General features: G+C 39.8%; 2 protein-coding genes across 2 annotated transcripts; both read left to right on the forward strand.

Moving 5' to 3' along the window:
• Positions 1-254: 254 nt before the first annotated feature.
• LOC103982118 (uncharacterized) lies at positions 255-1,667 on the forward strand. The gene has a single exon (XM_009398935.3). The coding sequence runs from the start codon at positions 346-348 to the stop codon at positions 1,312-1,314; it is 969 nt and encodes a 322-aa protein (XP_009397210.2). The 5' UTR covers positions 255-345; the 3' UTR covers positions 1,315-1,667.
• A 124-nt stretch (positions 1,668-1,791) lies between these two features.
• On the forward strand, positions 1,792-18,317 carry LOC135671943 (probable potassium transporter 11). Its single transcript, XM_065180376.1, has 10 exons — positions 1,792-7,360; positions 7,645-7,937; positions 8,018-8,243; positions 10,309-10,554; positions 11,445-11,495; positions 14,493-14,750; positions 14,853-14,905; positions 15,016-15,130; positions 15,223-15,477; positions 16,905-18,317. Exons 2-10 carry the CDS (start codon positions 7,818-7,820, stop codon positions 17,903-17,905), a joined length of 2,325 nt encoding a protein of 774 aa, XP_065036448.1. The 5' UTR covers positions 1,792-7,360; positions 7,645-7,817; the 3' UTR covers positions 17,906-18,317.
• Positions 18,318-18,642: the final 325 nt, after the last annotated feature.

Consider the following 18,642-nt stretch of genomic DNA (forward strand, 5'->3'; position numbering starts at 1 on the left):
CGGAAGAAGAGGGTAGGTGGGTGGGTGGTGGTGGTGTGGGGCACGGGAAGGCTTGATGGGCAGGCCAGCAGCCATGCGTTCCTCAGGACAAAGGATGAGACAGCTATGCGGGCCTTTTTGGGCAGGGAGGTGCGGATTGGGCCTATTTGTTTGCTACTTTTACTCTCGAAACCCGACCCGATCCGATAGAAGCAGTGGGCTGTAATTTTGCCCAGCGTCAACGTGGCCATCGTCATCATCAGCGTCACCGACAATTACTTCCCTGCCAATTCCCGAACCCGAATACCCCAAGGCAGAGGCGGAGGGCGGAGGCGGAGGCGAGGAGAAAACGAAGACAAGAAAAGAATGGATCTGCAGCTAGAGGAGTTGCAGGCCCTGTCGATGGCGGACGTGGTGCGGGAGTCGGTGGCGATCCCGCGCGGCGCCCCCCGCACCTTCGCCCTCATCACTCTCGCCCTCGTTTTCCCCCTCTCATTCGCCATCCTCGCCCATACCCTCTTCACCCACCCCATCCTCCTCCAGCTGCAGAGGAGCGACGCCCCGGCCTCCGACTGGCTCCTCCTCCTCCTCTACCAGTTCGCCTACCTCCTTTTCCTCTTCACCTTCTCCCTCCTCTCCACCGCCGCCGTCGTCTTCACCGTCGCCTCCCTCTACGCCGCCAAGCCCGTCTCCTTCTCCTCCTCCCTTGTCGCAGTTCGCCCCATCTTTCCCCGCCTCTTTCGCACCTTCCTCTGGGTTGCCCTTCTCATGCTTCTCTATAACCTCGTCTTCGCCCTCGCCGTCCTTCTTCTCCTCCTCTTCAGCCCGCTCCAGGGCTCGCCCTCCCGGCTTTTCGTCATCTTCTTCGTCCTCGTCCTCCTCGCCTTCCTCGCCGTTCACGTCTACATCTCCGCCCTCTGGCACCTCGCCAGCGTCATCTCCGTTCTTGAGCCCCTCTGCGGCCTCGCTGCCATGGCCAAGAGTCGCGACCTCCTCCGCGGCCGCGCTCGCATGGCCGCCGTCCTAGTCGTCGCCTACCTTGGCACATGTGGCCTTGTTGGCGCCCTCTTCCGTGCCATCGTCGTCAAGGGACCCAACGAGGAGGGCAGCCTCGGCGTCACCAGCGTCTCCGTCAAGGTCCTCGTCGGTGGTGCGCTCGTCGCGGTGCTCGTCATGGTCAACCTCGTCGGCCTGCTCGTGCAGAGCGTCTTCTACTATGTCTGCAAGAGCTACCACCATCAGCAGATCGACAAGAGCGCGCTGTATGACCATCTGGGTGGCTATCTCGGTGAGTACGTCCCGCTCAAGAGCTCCATCCAGATGGAAAACTTCTGAACAAATGACGGCCTCTAAACGCAAGTAACTACTCTTGGCTCTCGTCTCTTATCTATACGCCAGTGTTGCTTCTTTGTTACCGCTGGAGGAACAACAGAGTGTTTTAGCAGCTTAATGTGAGAAATAACGAAGAGACGTGGAATTTATGAATGTAGAGAGGTGGTAGTTTTTCAGCTCCTAGTTTTAACTTTGTTACCTGTGGTTTGTACTTTCAAACATCTTGGTTGTGGGAAATGTTCATATGACAGCTGCTGGTGCTGTCTCATTCAAATGAAAATGTAATAATCCACTGGATATTTCCTTCATTTTTCTCTGTAATTCGTGTTGATATTATATCTTTTGATATTTACAAATTGACATGTTCTTAGTGAAACTGGAAGCATGATGAAGTAGAATACTCGAGAACTATGGTTAATGCTGATTTGTCTAAAAGCTGCTCCCCCTCTTTGAATCCGAATCTAGATATGTGTAATTTTGTGCCCTAGTACTTTTTTCTGCTTTCTTATATTTGATATTGCTGAACTGGCTTATATGTTTGTTGGGAATGACTTGGAAAGATGTTCTTCCAATGAGCTTTCTCCCTATGGGTTGTTCCTCTGTATCTAGAGTTAACTAGTTGTATGGGAAGTTCTTATTACAAGGCTGAATGATTATAGTTTGTGTTGCATATAGTTCTGTGTCTTGAGATAACTGGGTCAAATGAGTGTTAGAATGACTTCAAAACAAGGTATTTTTGTTTAAAGCTTTCAATTGGATCATGCTTTAGTTTTTTTTTTTTTTGTCTTTTTTGAGGTATCATTACAGAGAGTGACTTCTTTTGAGTGTTCTTGAAAAGTCTTAATATATTGTTTCTCTTTTTTCAGTTGCTCTATTTTGTCCACTATGTTTTTCCTAATAGTAGCTTTATATATTACTTACTGCAAGGATCAACCATCTTGTTCTTACTTGCATAAAGGTGGCTGATTTCTATCTTTGGAATTACCCTGAACTTTCGGGTGTAAGTAATTGTATCTAATTGTGTATAACTTTTTCTGTTAGCTTAGTTTGAGTACTTTGCACAATGGAGTTTTGTTCTTATGACATTGAGATTAGATACAGCTACTGGTCTAGCCATCAGCAATATGAATATTGCTATCATCATCCAAAGAAGTAACAAAATACAACGGCAGAAAGGATGTAAGGTACACATGAATCATGCATTAGAATGTGTTGTGTTTCATTTGTCCCTTATCTATATCTTGGTGTTCTTAGGTGGAATAGATTTACGATGCTAGAACAATAATTTGTTTAGCTGCTCAAGCTTTTACTAACCTGTTGGAAGAAAGTGAGTAGCCTTTGATTCTTTATTATTAGGAATGTATTTAGACCTGCCAACTCAACATGAATGAGCTGGCCAATGTGATCCCAACTCTGCCTCCATAGGTAGACTACTCCTTCCCCTAGTTCTGTTCGTCCAAAACTTTGTCGTCATTGACATAACATGAGTGCCACTTTAGTTGTTAGTGCTGCATTCTTAGTGTTTGTCGTCATTGACATAACATGAGTGCCACTTTAGTTGTTAGTGCTGCATTCTTAGTGTCGTTCGGTCTGAGCATATGCCCTGCCTCAAGAAGTTTTGGAACTATTTAGCTTCATCCTTAGTAATCACATTTAGTAGATGAAGCTGAAATATGTACTGATTTAATCAGTCATGATAGATAAAAGAGTATAACTGTTGAATCTCGGATTTTGATGATGAAATCAATTGATGAAGTTATGATCTAATCAGCGTTTGAGTGACGCAGGACTAACTTCGATTATGGAAAGACAAATCGATTGAAGGAGAATCAGACGTTGGGCCGGAGAGCATCATATTAGAAGATTGGTTGACGTGCTGGCAGAAGGACTTCGTGCCATGAGTTCGGGCATCGGGCCAGAAGGATCAGACATTGCGCTAAGAAGATTGGATGTTGCGGGAGATCAACATGTCGATCGGATGTTACGGGAGGTCAACATGTCGATCGGGCAATACGTCGAAGGAGAGGACGATACATCGAAGGTTCGGACGAAGTGCCGGATGAACTAATGACATGTCGGATAACATAGTATTCTTGTCTTGTAATCGGTTGTTCTTGACAGTGATTTAAAAAGCGCTAGGCGCCAAAAGGCGCCAAGGTCCAAAAACGCCCGAGGCGCTAGGCGCTCGCCAGAGCGAAGTGAGGCGCTAAAATATAAAAATATATAATATAATTAATAAATATAATTATTTAAAATTTTAAATAAAAATATGCTATTAAATTAAGAAAATCTAAGATACAAAATCACAATGTCACATTAACAAAAAGTTTCAAAATTCAAAACAATAAAATTTTACATCAAAATAAAAATTAACAACATTAAAATCAAAATAATATATTATTAATCTATTAACAGTATTGAAAATTAATCATTTCAAAATTCAAATAAACTTAATATTAAGAGTATGTTGTATACTGAGCCTGACGGAGAAACGAGGAAGCAGCGGCGAGCGGCAGCGGGAAAGAGAAAGGGAGCGGGAGGCGCGAGCAGCGGGAGGGCTCGCGGGAGTCGCGAGCAGCGGGAAGGCTTGCGGGAGGCGCGAGCAGCGATAGTGACGAACAGCGGCAGCGGGAGCAGGAGCGACGAGCAGCGAGATCGGGAGCGGCAGCGACAGCGGGTTAGGGTTAGGTAAGGGTTATATCGGTTTAGTTGGTTCGATTGAACCAACTAACAACCGAACCAGGACTGAACCAGACCTAAAATCCTGGTTCGGTCACTTGGTTTACCCAGGCGCTCGCCCGAAGCGCCCAACGCCTGGGCTCGGGCGAGCGCCCAGGCGGCGCCTGTTTGAAGCGCGCCGCCTGGGACATTAGCGAGGCGCTTGGGCCTCGCCTCGCCTCGCCCGAGCGCCTAGGCGAGCGCCCGAGTGCCTCTTTCAATCACTGGTTCTTGATTGAAGTAGTTTAGGTTGTAATTGAGTTGGTTTTGGGTGTAACTATGCCAACTCAGTTAGGGGCCCATTGGGCCTAAGTCAAGGTTGATTTGGGCCCATTGGGAGGCCCATTCAGTGACCCATAGTTGGGTCAAGCGATGGAACCGCCTATGAGTTGAAACGTACGAAGTGTACGTTTTCTAGAAGACTTGGTTATGGTATCGCCAGTGTCAAGCGGTGGTGTTGCTCAGACTAGTAGTGGTACCACCCATACACCTAGTAGTGGTACCGCCAGCAGTTAATGCTGCAGGTGGTGGTATCGCCCAACACTGGCGATGGTATCGGCAAGACCTTGAAAACCCGGGATGAGACTTTTTTTGGCTCCATTTTATAAGTCATTTGGGGTCTATAAATACCCCACTAATTCCTGCTTGGAAGAGCAAGAAAAAGAGTGGAAAGGGGAAAGAGTCCTCGAGGAAAAAGTGTTCTAATCTTTTTTAAAGTTTAGAGTCTCTTTCTCCTAGAGTTAGAAGTTTTCTAAGGGAGGAGTGTGGTCTTGTGTAAAAGAGAGGTGTGAAGGTTCTCTCCTAAGCCTAAGAAAAGGAGAAAGAGTAGGGTAGTTGATCTTTATCCGTTGAAAAGAAAATCGGTAGTGAAAGCCGGTGGCCTTGAGTGAAGAGGAATCGGGAGTGGACATAGGTCGGGACGATCGAACCATTATAAATCGGTTTGTATTTTCTTTATGCTTTTCATTTCTATTACAAATTGATTTACTTGCTCACTATTCTTACGAATATTTTTAAGTTAAAACGCATTTTCGATACGGGTTTGATTGCCCCCCCGCCCCCCCTCCTCTTAATACCGTTTATGGTCCTAACAATAACAACAAAGAACCTGACCCGTTGTTGTCGTGGAGATTTCATGAAGCATCCACATTCTAAATCAATAACAGTTTGACATTTTGGTCTGTTTGGAGCCTTTTAGTCACCGCTGGAAATATACTTCCCACCATAAGGAAATTTCAGCTCATTATGTTATCATTTGTTCCATTGCACATGTAAGATTATTCCATAATCAATAGATATGATGGACTCGAGACACAGACCCTGGAGGAGATACTAAGTAGCTAAAATTTTGTAGCTAGGTGATGGTGATGCATTGTGGTAAAACGTGATAACTAAATGATATTATATGCTTAATTGAGTGGACCAGAGATGCTATTTTTCTTGATCAAAAGAGGCAAACAGTCCACATCGACTTATCACAAGCCAGATAGTATATTCTCCTAGAATGAGCTATGAACAAGCTAATTGAACTTTCTAAAATTTGCTATTGAAATCATCGTTGGTGGCAGATGGCCAAATCATGTGCTTTAAAAATCATTCCTTCTAGCATATTCATCTAGTCTGCATTGACCAGCATGTTAGGAGGTGTTAGGTTGTGTGAAAGAGATGGAATGTTGGAAGGGATAATGAACAGACAAAGGATGGTGAACAAGAGTGATGCTGTGATTTCTGACTGGAGATGTAAAACTTTCGAGACCTGATTTCCTTGGTATCAGCTGAGAGTAAGAGTAAATCACAAGTCATCTTACTTGTCAGTTTAAGTAGATTTACTCTTGCACCAAGTATTACGACTTGGTGTAGGAGTAAACAGTCCAAAACTGATTTCCTAGGTATCCACTGGAAGTCAAAATACTTGGTGTAAGGGTAAATCTACTCATCTAGTTCACTATATGACTTCCGGTCCCCCCTTGTCGCATACCAAAAGAAATATATCAAAGAATTAGAAGTTGCATATTACTTGTCAGTTGCCTCTTTATGCATATTATTTTTCCTTCCATGCACTGTAGGGTTAGTTTCTCTTGGTATGGCTCATTTTTCTATAGAATCCCCACCATAGTACTAGTGCCATATGAAAGGGAAAGAGGCCAACCAGCAGAAAGGTATTGGGGCATTGTTTTTCGGTAGATTGTTGAATATGTTGGGGCATTATCTTTCCTTTTCCTATGTTGTAGATTTGCCCTATAAGAATAAGACTACTTTGTAAATCAGAAAATTTTCCCCCTTTTCGGTCAAGGTTGTGTCTCTGTCTGGAATGCAGTCTTAGAATAATCCTTTAAATCAAATTGTTCATGTTGGGGAATTGTGATGGTCATATAAATTTTTGAGTTTGTTGGTAGTTATCAATTAGTACTTAATGTTACTTGGATGTTCTTGATTTATATCATATGTGAGGGTATAAACAATCTGAGATATTGCAGCATAAAATATAAAATTCTGTTTTTTTTTTTCAGAAAGGAATAATATTAGTGTTCATACCACAAACTTGTGCATTCTTCGTGATGGCTTGGAACTGTTATTGGAAAGAACGAATTCTAGCAAGTCCAGAAACCGACCATTGTAAGGAGGCAAGTTTAGCGGCAGTCAAAGAAAGCAGTGACCGGTGATGGCCCTGCAAATATGATCACTGATTCTTGCCCCTTAAGAGCAATGGGTGAATCCCCTGCTAAGAGCAATGGGTGATTTTTTGTTCTTCTGTAGATCATTTTATGATTAATTAGTTGCCTTTCACTTGTGTTAACACCAAAATTGACATGATTTTTTTTTTAAATTATATTCCTGTGTGGACAGCAGCTTATGCTTTTGGTAAATGGAACTTAGTTGTCACTATTTCCTACCACTCCTGCTAATGATGTGCCTCAACATCACCTGCAGGAACTTGTCGGAGTTTGTACTCATATATGCTTGACGACCGCATGGCCATATGCATGCTTGATGATGTAATGAACATGTGTTTGCTTATGCGTGTTGGTATTCATTATGCTTATCATCAATCAACAGGTAACTTTCCACAAGGGTTTGTGGTTTTCTGAGTCGCTCAACAAAAGCTGTTTAGCTGTATGGATGTGGGTGTGTGTGTCGATTGAAAACATGTTTTTGTTGCATAAATAAAATAAATGGTTTTGATTGTGTGTGTGTGTATATATATTGTGCTGTTTAGAATAAATCAATATCTCGAGTATGGCCATTAACATCCAAACAAGTTGCAGCAGGTCACACCGAGGCGAGGCCAGAAAGGAAAGCGAGGTTGGCAACCGGTCGTTCCTTCATGTTGGTTAGTACGTCACTCACCGTTGTTAATTGGAACAGTATTGCAGTCTAATAGCCATGCAAATCACATACCACCAATTTTAATCTCTTCTGCGGTCACTGTACTCGTCGTGTAGCAATTAATCTCGCCTATTAATCCGGTCTTGTTCACCTATCACTCTGCTCCACCGCATGTATTTCCAGTAAATTGCCCTTTTTTAGCCTTTGCTTCTGCTCGATGCCTCCTAATAATAATATGTTACTGACGCCAGAATGCTTTGATGTTAATTATATACGTATCGAATGTAGTTTCGTCCGTTTAATCTGTCATCGCGCTTCATCGTGGCGTCTCCTCGCTACTCGTACGCCTTTGAATGTACCTACGTCTTTGGGCCGCGACGTGAACCGGAAGCCTCCCGTTTTAGGCGGTCGGCTTCGGCAGCCATCGAACGCCGCCGGAATCTAACCTCCGGCGGCTCCCCATGGCGGCGGCACCGTCCGATGGCCAGAACTCCAAGGGGAACATGTGGGTCCTGGATCAGAAGCTGGATCAGCCCATGGAGGAAGAGGCCGGTCGGCTCCGCGACATGCACCGAGAAAAGGTACCGATTCCTCTTCCTACGTACCCGCGTGCGTCGCCTTCTTCGGATTCCATGATGCGGACCTGCATGAACGCACGCAGAGGTTGACGTCGGCGGCGATTCTGCGGCTCGCGTTCCAGAGCCTGGGCGTCGTTTTCGGAGACCTGGGAACCTCTCCTCTCTATGTCTTCTGCAACGCCTTCCCTCGGGGGGTGGACGATCCGGAGGATGTGGTGGGAGCTCTTTCTTTGATCATATACTCCCTAACGCTCGTCGTGCTCCTCAAGTATGTTCTTGTGGTGTTGAGGGCAAATGACAATGGTCGGGGTAAGTTGATGATCTGCGTGTCTAAGTTTCTCTCCTTTCTTCTCGTCGAATTATTTGCTCAATTTTTTAATTTTAAATGATGTTCTTGAAATGAACCCCTGGATTGTATTTAGAGTACGTAGACTTCAGATTTTTCCTCTGTTCTGGGTTGTTTGATCAACTCATTTGTTCCGTGGAAAAGGTTATGCAAGTAAATCGAGCAATGTTTTCTTGCACGTTGCATCTTAGTTTGATCGATTTCCTTTCGTACACTTTGCTATGTTAGAGACAAAGTGCCAGAATCCCTTTTTTTTTTTTGTGCCTTTAATTTAGATGTTCTAGTGTTTAGCTTTGTTTATGAGGAGGACCAGAGGTCAGTGTTACAAGCCTTCAAAATCTTTGCTTGATAGAACCTGACATGGGCATGGGATGATTTTCGAGTTGGAACCTTAACCGTGGCAATTAATGTAGGTTGGCCCTGAGATTTTGCTTAAACCTAGAGGTTTTTTTCTTATGCATGAGTGCGATCTCTTTCTTTAGTGTTATATATGGTTCAATTTAAAATTAGTGAACTTATATTTCTCTTAGCTTCTGTTTCTTTTACTTGCTTTCATATGCCATGTAGAGTTGGAAGTCACCGACACTTTATCTCCTTACCCTTCATACTACTTCAAGATTCCCTTGACCCTCCATAAACCTCTCTAGACTACTCTTGACCCTTTCGGAAACCTATCGAAACCCTTTGATCTGCCCAACAAAAATTGCTACAATCCATAAACGGTTTATCATTATGATGTCTGAAGCCAACATGATCTATTTACTTTGCTGATCTCCAGCCTGAATTTTATAGAGGAACCTTTGTTTACCTTGAAATCATCATGAACAGAAAGTCCAGCATCAGAAGGAAACCTTACCAACATTGACGCTTTCTTTCATAAAATAGCACTGTTACTTTCATCTTTGTTATTTGCTTCCATAATACTTTTCGATTTTTAGCTCATCTGTTACTTTTGCTTTTTTGAATTAGATCTATGAGTTTTTTTAACCCCCCCAAAAAAACTATATTATATTACTGAAGAAACAAGTCTGTTACATTGTAACCCATGCTTCTCGGAGCACAAAATATGACGAAGCTGAGGATGCAAATTATCCTTCGAAACTCCACAAAAATTGCTGTTCTTCGCATATTGAGCAAACCAATGAGTGCTATGGGTGCCCTCTCTAAGAGTTAGATCAGCCATTGCAACACATTCCAAGATTTTTTACCTCAGCTATATACATGGTTTTAAAATATCAGTTGGACTGGTATATGCAACTGACATTTGTGGATCCGACCAAGCACTTGAACTAGAAAATTCAGCTTAGTACCATTCAGTATGCTTTTTTTTTTAAGTTATATGGGTAATACAGGTAAGCCATAAGCCTACTGTTTGATATAATAGTACTGCACTGTATTGGTTTGACAGGTAGTCATGATCTTTTAGATCGTCCAACATCATATTCTGGCATGTCCAACTTTTTTAATAATATATGAGGCTTCTGTCAACTACTTATCTAACAAGTGCTTGTAGCTTAATATTTTCACGCTGAGTTAATGTTAAGTCGATATAGTTTGTACTTTGGCCTCTTGTGTCCTTCAATAGGTGAATATAGTGATCTAGTCTTGGATTTTCTGCTGTAGAACCTTGCCAACCCTAAAGATATTAGGGTTAGAAAGATTTTCTGTACAATAACCAATTACCACAAAAAAGACTCATGATTTTCATCAATGGGCTACGGTACTCAATTCTTAGACCCAAAATTAACAGAGTTGGTAGATTTATGAATTCTGTATATATTTTTTAATTTGAGAAAACATGACATACTTTTCATTGTGCAGTGGTAATATAATGCAGAACTGTTATGCCCAGCATTGAACTTCTTATAAACAATGGATCTTTGATGAAATTGTAAACTAATTAGCTAGAAAATATTGCTTCATCCCCATGTTTGAACAACTTCAAAGTAAATATTTTCTGGAGTGGTAACATCGAATACATTGCTATCTCATTCTCTGTTTAAGGCATTATGTTTTTTCACCTTGCAGGTGGAACATTTGCACTTTATTCGCTACTTTGCAGGCATGCGAAAATTAAAACTATTCCAGACCAACATCGGACAGATGAAGAACTAACAACCTATAGTTGCCAGACATATGAGGATAACTCACTAGCAGCAAAGGTCAGGTGGTGGTTGGAAGCACATGCATACAAGAAGAACACTATCCTTGTTCTTGTTATTATTGGTACTTGTATGGTTATTGGTGATGGAATTCTCACTCCTGCTATATCAGGTTATCATTCTACTTTATTAAATTGTTTGTTAAATTCGTTCTGTATTTAGTTACTATTTTCACATAGCTGTTGATTATCAATGATGTAGATCAAGTAATCCAGGAATATAAATGAAAAATTAACAATTGCTGATATTATTCGACTGAAGATCTTATAGGATGGAATAACTGTTTTTTAGCTGGAGTTTGTTCGACACAATAGTTTTAAAGAAAGGAAAAAGGATTAGTAGTATCACAAATTGGAAAATCCAGACATCAAAATTAGTCTGACAATTGAACCTTTTCAGCAGTTCTTTATTCTGTATCCTCTGCTCTCTTTGTTGTTTCATTAGCTGGCTTCCAGTGTCATGATTTATGCAGCAAAAATAAAAACGGAGAGTCGAATTGATTGAATGAATCTAATATTTGAATTTTAAATCCATTAATTAAACGTGTAAAAGGCTGGATTTTGGCTTTGAACTCAATAAAATGCAAGCAAAAAATCTAAAATAAAATATATCAAACCTATGACTCATTGAGGATTACAGTATATGAGCTGTCTAACTCTAATCAATTCAATTTTGCATCACTAGATCTCTGTGGCTTTAAATTCACAATATGAAACGGAGGATCATGAGATATAGATGCTCACATTGGTTTAAACTTTAAAGAACATATACATGCAAAAAGAGAGTAATCTTAAAGTTTGATCTGTTGGTGAGGAAATTTCTATTAGACTTAATGGATCTAGAAACATAACTATCAGACTTGCATTCAGTTTTTACTTCTAGCAATTCGGTGATAGTGGTTACTTCAAACATCAGTACATATGATTTAATAGCTGATGTCAATCTTACTCTGGTTAAAATACTTCTCAGTCATCTGAATAAGAAACTTGTATACATTGGCAGTTTTATCAGCAGCAAGTGGAATCAAGGTGAATCACCCCGAGAGAAGTAATGGTACTTCCATATCCATAAAATTTTATTTTATGTGAGTATCTCATCTTTGATGAAATAGATAAAATGTTAAACCTTTATTTCTGGGTTAAACTTTTATACAGAATTGATTAAAATACGACAATTGTGGAAGTGATAATATGCACACTAAGGGATGCCAATGCTTGACATGTAAAATATAGAATACATGCTATCGGTTAAACAATCACTACTTGTGTACTAATTACTTTCTCAATTTTCAAATGGGCTATTGGATTCATCTTATAATGTCACTTAAGGACGAGATTAGAAGGGCCCTAGAGATGATTTCAAGGCATCTCCTTATATTGAGATCATTGATCATTGATGGGACAGCCAGATGTCCCCGGATATTCACACTATGGATTTAAAAATTATTATTCTTCAATTTAATTTTTAAAATATATATTCAATGCATGCTTGGTTTTAAAATTTTGCTATTACCATGTAGCATATTATATTAATTCAGCATACCAGTAGAGGTGTAATCTAAAGACTGAACTGGAGTTGCTCAAGCTGTCCACAATGTGATATACAAACTTGAGCCAAAAAAGTGCTAAGACAACCAATGCTATAATGAAGGCATACCAAATTAGTGATAGATTTAATGATAGTTGGTAACCTGACAGTAAGATATAGTTCCTTAATTATCTATGTCGCGAGAAGCTTCTGGCATGTCTTTGGATAACATTGCAATAATATGTCTGTATTAGATAGGTCTAAGTAATATACCAATATCCTTGTAATTTCCCTTATTTTTACATTAAATGATTGTTTACTTAATAAAACTATTAATTGTAATGTTGCAGTGGTGATTGCAATTCGGAGGCTTGAGATTAAATTTGAGAAAAGTTGTCATTTGAGTCCTAACACATACCGCGTTATTCAACTGTTGCAAAAGTAATTATGTTTGCCTTGATCCACATGAAAGTTTGCAAATGGCTGTCATATAGACACTTGAAAAATTTAGTGTACATGCACTATAACATATGTTTGAGGTTGTACTGTGCTGATAGTGATAAGGAAGCAGACCTGAGGTAGATTCATTCAAATTCCAATTTCATAATGATGATTCGATTGTGTTTGTTCAATAGAGAACTTAGGTAATCCTTTATTGGATGAGGTAGGGGACTCAACTTCTATCTTGATTCAATACCAAGGCAATACAAGAAGAGGAACAATAGGGTCGCAGGATATCGATCGATATGGGGAAGAGCAGTGACCATACATGGTCGGACTTTGGGCGGTCAATCTACTAGTGGTTGTGAGCAAGACGTTGACCATCTACAAAAGGGTCTAGCGTCTTAGTCAATTGATCCATTGACACAATTGATGAACAACAAATTCAGTTGGGTAATGAGACCTCCCTCGCGGTCCATGCTCTGTGAGGTCCATGGAGATAGCAGTGACATGGACAACAGTGCATTGATCAATGATAGTTGACAGGGTGGTGAATAGCTTGTTCCTGCTGCTCATAACTAAACAAGGAGGGCAGGGGGACTGAGGAGCAATATCTCACATATGCCACCTATAATACATATCATAGAGCATGAGGATCCATATGGCTCGTTTATGGCCACTGAGATAAATAATAGGGGAAAAGAATGGATGACTATGAGGAGGTGCGATAGACCTTATATGATGTTGGCATCGAGAGGAATTTGTCTTATCTGTAGCTTCTTATTACTGTGGATCTCATGACCAACAAATGTATGGTGATAGTTGGTCTTTTTTTCTATTGTGATACATTTTATGACACACGACAACAGTGACAAGAGCCACAACTCCAGTAGACCATCCTATGGAGTCAATTCATATCACAGTCATACTTGTTGTAGGTGCCTTCTACCAGATGATTTGTTTGACAATAAGGCAATGACCACCATAATGTTATTGTATCAATAACACACTGTTTACTAGCATCAGATGCCTCCATGGAACTAGTTCCATGCATAGATCTTGCAAGCATACCATATCAATATGTAGTCTCATCAAATTGAGGACCCTGATTCACCTGCTGTCGACTCATGTTGGTGGTAGGAGCAGTGCAAGGTATTCACTGCATATTGCTTGTTGACTTGGGAGGTGCACAATTTCAACTATTTTGCTGTACAGATTTTTTGTTTAGAACTTTGAATACCTTACTGATAAAACCAAACTACAACACGACATCTATTTGGGGTACTATTAATACAAAACAAGCTTAAATTTTGTGCCTTTGTGGCATGAAAATTATATTTACATGTCAATGAGTACTATTATAGTGATGGATATGTCTTTCTGATAATGTACAGTCCCCATTGCTAATATTTGCAGAAGCTTTTGTGTTGTGGTTAAACACAATCTCCTTGGATAACTGGTTTTGCATGAACCACTTGGTGGTGCCACTACTGGGTCCAATAAACAGCGGGCCTTGAGGTCCTCAAGATAAAGTAAATATATAAGGAGAAGAAAGAGGTTGGCAATACTTATAAGGTTAACTCACTGACTGGTAGAAACAGAGATTAAGGTTTCAGGAAGGCTAACTGGCAATTGAACTGGGAATATAGGTCAAGGATGTTTCCATTACGTGGCTGTAATTTACATTAAGGGGCTATTAGAGTTCAACATATGACTGCATGGTTGTTTCAGAGTCATGGAGTTTCATGTCACTTGAAAGCTTGGCAGTATTCCATGTATCATGTATAGATTCCTCGGATAGAGTGGCACCTTGATCCTTGAAAATAGCACAATGGTTAGACTGTGCAATCACATCATGTAGGCGACAGTGAGCAAAGAGGTTGATGTTAGTTGCAAACTTTCATTTGTCTTGGAGGTGATGGTTAAAAAAAAAAAGAAAATTTTTATACTTAGTTTATCTCTACACAGGATGGAAGATAAACAAGTTTATTTTATGTAGTAAATGTATTATAAGCTTTACTTCTTTTATCATATGGGAATGACTAATCTATTTGTGTTGTCACTCTCAATACAATGCAACAGATGCAATAATAATTGTAGCCGTCATCATATTGATTGGTCTATTTAGCATGCAACACTATGGTACAGATAGAGTTGGATGGCTTTTTGCTCCCATTGTCCTCCTATGGTTTGTTATGATTGGAGTTATTGGTGCTATGAATATATGGAAGTACGATCATTCAGTTCTAAGGGCTTTTTCTCCAGTTTGTGTATATTGGTACTTAAGACGGGGACACAATATTTGGACTTCCTTGGGTGGAATAATACTAAGTATCACAGGTCAGCTCCATTAACTGTGTTGGAATTCTGTGACATTTATGTGGACTTACTCTGTGTACCAAAAATGAAAAATCTCGATCAACCATGAAATTTCTTTTACAGGAACAGAAGCATTATTTGCTGATGTGTGTCTTTTTCCTGTGCTTGCTGTTCAGGTACTCCAAAGAGGCAAAGACTACTATTTTTTCTAATTACAGACTACTTTATTAAGTAGAGAGCAATGTATACCCACCTTTGTAACAAAAATTATTCTATTTTAGTGTAGCTTGCTTTCACTCTAGTTGTGTTTCCCTGCCTTCTATTGGCGTACGCTGGACAAGCAGCATATATTACGAAGAATAAACATCATGTAGCAGATGCATTTTATCTTTCTATTCCTGGTAAATAATGGTTTCTGACTTCTCTAGCATAGACCACTAGATAGCTTAAGTTCTTTTATATATGGTGTTTTAACAAATGGCTTTTGGTGCAGATGTCATATACTGGCCAGTGTTCATTGTCGCAGCTGCAGCAGCTGTAATTGGTAGCCAAGCCACTATCTCCGCTACCTTCTCAATTATCAAGCAAGCACAAGCACTTAGGTGCTTTCCTAGAGTCAAGATTATTCATACATCAAAAAAAAATCTAAATCAGATATACATTCCAGATATCAATTGGGTTCTTTTGATTCTCTGTATAGCTGTTACTGCTGGATTCGGAAATAAAAGTCAGATTGGAAATGCCTATGGTGAGTTTACCTTAATTACATTACTTTTCCATGCACATGCATAGATATACTTGTACATATCTAAATAATCGATTTAGTAAATTTAAATATAGCTAATAAAAAGTGTCTCCAAAATGAAATGTGACATTACAAATGATATGTCCATGCACATGTATATGTATTCTGGTACATGTCTGATTAATTGATTTAGTGAGTTTGACCATAGCTTATAAGAAGCTTCTTCAAAATTAGTTAGTCTGGCTATTTTGGAACAAATTTGCTGGACTTCACTGTAGCTTCTTCTGAACAAATTTTTTTTCTCTCTTATTATGTTTTAAGTTTGGCTATTCTGGAGCTTATTTGTTGGAGTTTACTGTAGCTTCTTCTGAACAAATGATTCTTTTGTCTCTCTTATTATGTTTTCCCATGTTCTGTCATTTAGCACAATTGTTGACTTGGGTGTAAAATAAAAAGAAGATAATGTAATCATGTGCTTCTCTCAGAATATCATATCTCGATCTATCTGATCTTGATCTATCTGATCTCGTTCTACTTTATAGTTTGGCTCCTTCAATTCATCGGTTAAATGCTGGATATGTGAAGGAAAACTACCATTAGTTCCACCTCTTTTCGGGGACTGCTAGATGTCATAATGAACTATTAGTAGTGCCAAGAAAACCTTGGAAGTTTACATTCACTGCATAACGCGCCTGATGTACAATTATGTTACAAGTTAAGGTTGTAAACAAACAGTATACAATGCTTACAGTGAAATTCACTTGGTAGTATAATGCCAAGTCACTGATGATGAATTTAGCCTCAAGATACTCAATAACAAATTTTATTAGAATAGAAGTAAAAACTTGAATGTAGCAGATTTATTACACCCTAAGAATTAAATCATTGTATAATATCATATGACGATGGTATTCAACTTTGGGGCACATCTCATACAGGTTACATGTGGGCACAGCATAACGAGACTGGGAATCAATCATATGCACAGGTCCTATATTCAGAGCAACACATTGTTGGCTTTTTGGTACTTTGTTGACATCTAACAGGCATATTATATGCTTCTGGATTTGTGTGTCTGATTAATCTACCAGAGCCAACAAATCTCAATCTTTACCATACTTGCAATTGTATTGAGCATTATTTGTTAAAAACCTACACCTTTTTACTATATATAATTTTGTTACACAAAGAGCACAACTAGCATTTCTAGAGCTTGAAGTTAGTTGTAAGGGTCTAATTTTTCTATCCCTTTCTATTACAAGATTATACTTAAGTTGGAAAAAACTGTGACCTGATAATCATAATTCTCCTTTGTGTTTTGTTAACTAGTTCAGTTGTCAGTCAATCTACAGTCATATGTTGATCATTTGGAATGCAGCATATTTCTATTTGTATGACCTGCAGTTTGTATTTCCATAATCTACATGCAGGAACTGCTGTTGTGATAGATATGTTGGTAACAACACTCCTCATGATCCCAATTATGCTGTTGGTATGGCGGAGCCATTGGACCCTTGTCACTGCCTTTGCCAGTCTGTCATTGCTTGTAGAGCTCACATATCTCTCAGCGGTACTACTGAAGGTCGATCAAGGTGGTTGGGTCCCTCTTGTGGTTGCAGCAGCATTTCTCCTAACAATGTATGTGTGGCACTATGGTACCAAGAAACGATACGAGTTCGAGATTCATAGCAAGGTCTCTGTGGCATGGATTCTAGGACTGGGTCCCAGCTTAGGCCTTGTCCGTGTTCCTGGAATAGGCCTCATATATACAGAATTGGCCAGTGGCGTTCCCCGTATCTTCTCTCACTTCATTACCAACCTCCCAGCCATCCACTCTGTTGTGGTCTTTGTTTGTGTGAAGTACCTTCCGGTGTACTCTGTTCCTTCAGAGGAACGGTTCCTAGTCAAAAGGATCGGACCAAAGGATTACCACATATTCCGCTGTGTTGTGAGATATGGGTATAAAGACCTTCACAGGAAGGATGATTTTGAGAAGCTGTTGTTTGAAAGCCTTACTTTATTTGTTCATATGGAGGCCGTGGATGAATATTATTCCGATTCCACTAATGTGGTTACTACAACGAATGGCAGCACATCATCTTCTGCAGTGGATTTGACACATTCATCATCTGTTGATTCAAGTGTGCCTGTACAATCATACCAGAGTGACTGTCAGGTCAGGTCATTTAGACGAAATGCGGATCTGACCGTGCATGAAGAGTTGGAATTTCTGAACATGTGTCGGGATGCTGGAGTCGTGCACTTTCTTGGGAACACAATAATAAGGGCTCAAAGGGATTCACATTTTCTCAAGAAAATTGCTGTCAATTACATATATTCGTTCCTCAGGAGGATTTGCAGGGAGAAGAGTGTCATCTTTAAGGTTCCCCATGAGAGTCTGCTAAATGTTGGGCAGGTACTCTACGTATAGATTCTCTGATCTAGTAATATGCATTGGTTGGCATGCACAAGAGCAAGTGTTTAAATCTACCTTCGTTGTTTTCGGTATGGCGATTGTGTGAATCACACTGTAACCAACACAGAGTTGCAATAAATACCATGAGCATGAGCAAGAAAAATGCTGTGATGAGAAATCCAGTAGAAAAATCATTTTCCTGAGATTTCCATGAGGTCAGCTTTGAGGAATTTCTTTGATCATATTAATGTGACTGCCTTTCCGAATGAATTTATGTGTGGCATCCTAACTGATATGGCTGCATATTTGATTGAACAGAAGGGATGTCTTGAAATGTCAAGGATGTTCATTATCTAATTGTTCATGATATATCACTTGATGTATGCCAGTCATGTTGGTTGCCAAGATTGAATTGAGTTGATGTTCACCACTCTTTTCCCTGAGTTTTTCTTCTTGAATACTTCTAACAATAGATAAGAGAATATAGTTAAATTGGATGGGCAAGAAGTTTCCTTAATTAAAAGTTTTAGGTATTTTAGATTAATTATTCAACAAGATAAAGAGATAGATGAAAATATTATTCATAAAATAAAAACAAGATGATTAAAATGAATAAAAATAATTATAAGATAATTATGAGACCAACAATGTTAATGTTAAGTAATTAATTAAAAAATATAAAAAAATTATCTTATCGAGATGAGAATATTAAGATGGATATGTGAAGTTATTAGAAAAGATAAGGAAAAAAA

This window comes from Musa acuminata, chromosome BXJ1-4 (assembly GCF_036884655.1).
Source record: "Musa acuminata AAA Group cultivar baxijiao chromosome BXJ1-4, Cavendish_Baxijiao_AAA, whole genome shotgun sequence".
NCBI classification, from domain to species: Eukaryota; Viridiplantae; Streptophyta; class Magnoliopsida; order Zingiberales; family Musaceae; genus Musa; species Musa acuminata.

Bases quoted from the DNA above. Each gene is read 5' to 3' on its own strand.
- LOC103982118 (XM_009398935.3), top strand. From the start codon at position 346: ATGGATCTGCAGCTAGAGGAGTTGCAGGCCCTGTCGATGGCGGACGTG.
- LOC135671943 (XM_065180376.1), top strand. From the start codon at position 7,818: ATGGCGGCGGCACCGTCCGATGGCCAGAACTCCAAGGGGAACATGTGG. The intron at 14,906-15,015 runs GTACTCCAAAGA...ATTTTAGTGTAG, and splicing joins TTCCTGTGCTTGCTGTTCAG to CTTGCTTTCACTCTAGTTGT. The intron at 15,131-15,222 runs GTAAATAATGGT...CTTTTGGTGCAG, and splicing joins ATTTTATCTTTCTATTCCTG to ATGTCATATACTGGCCAGTG.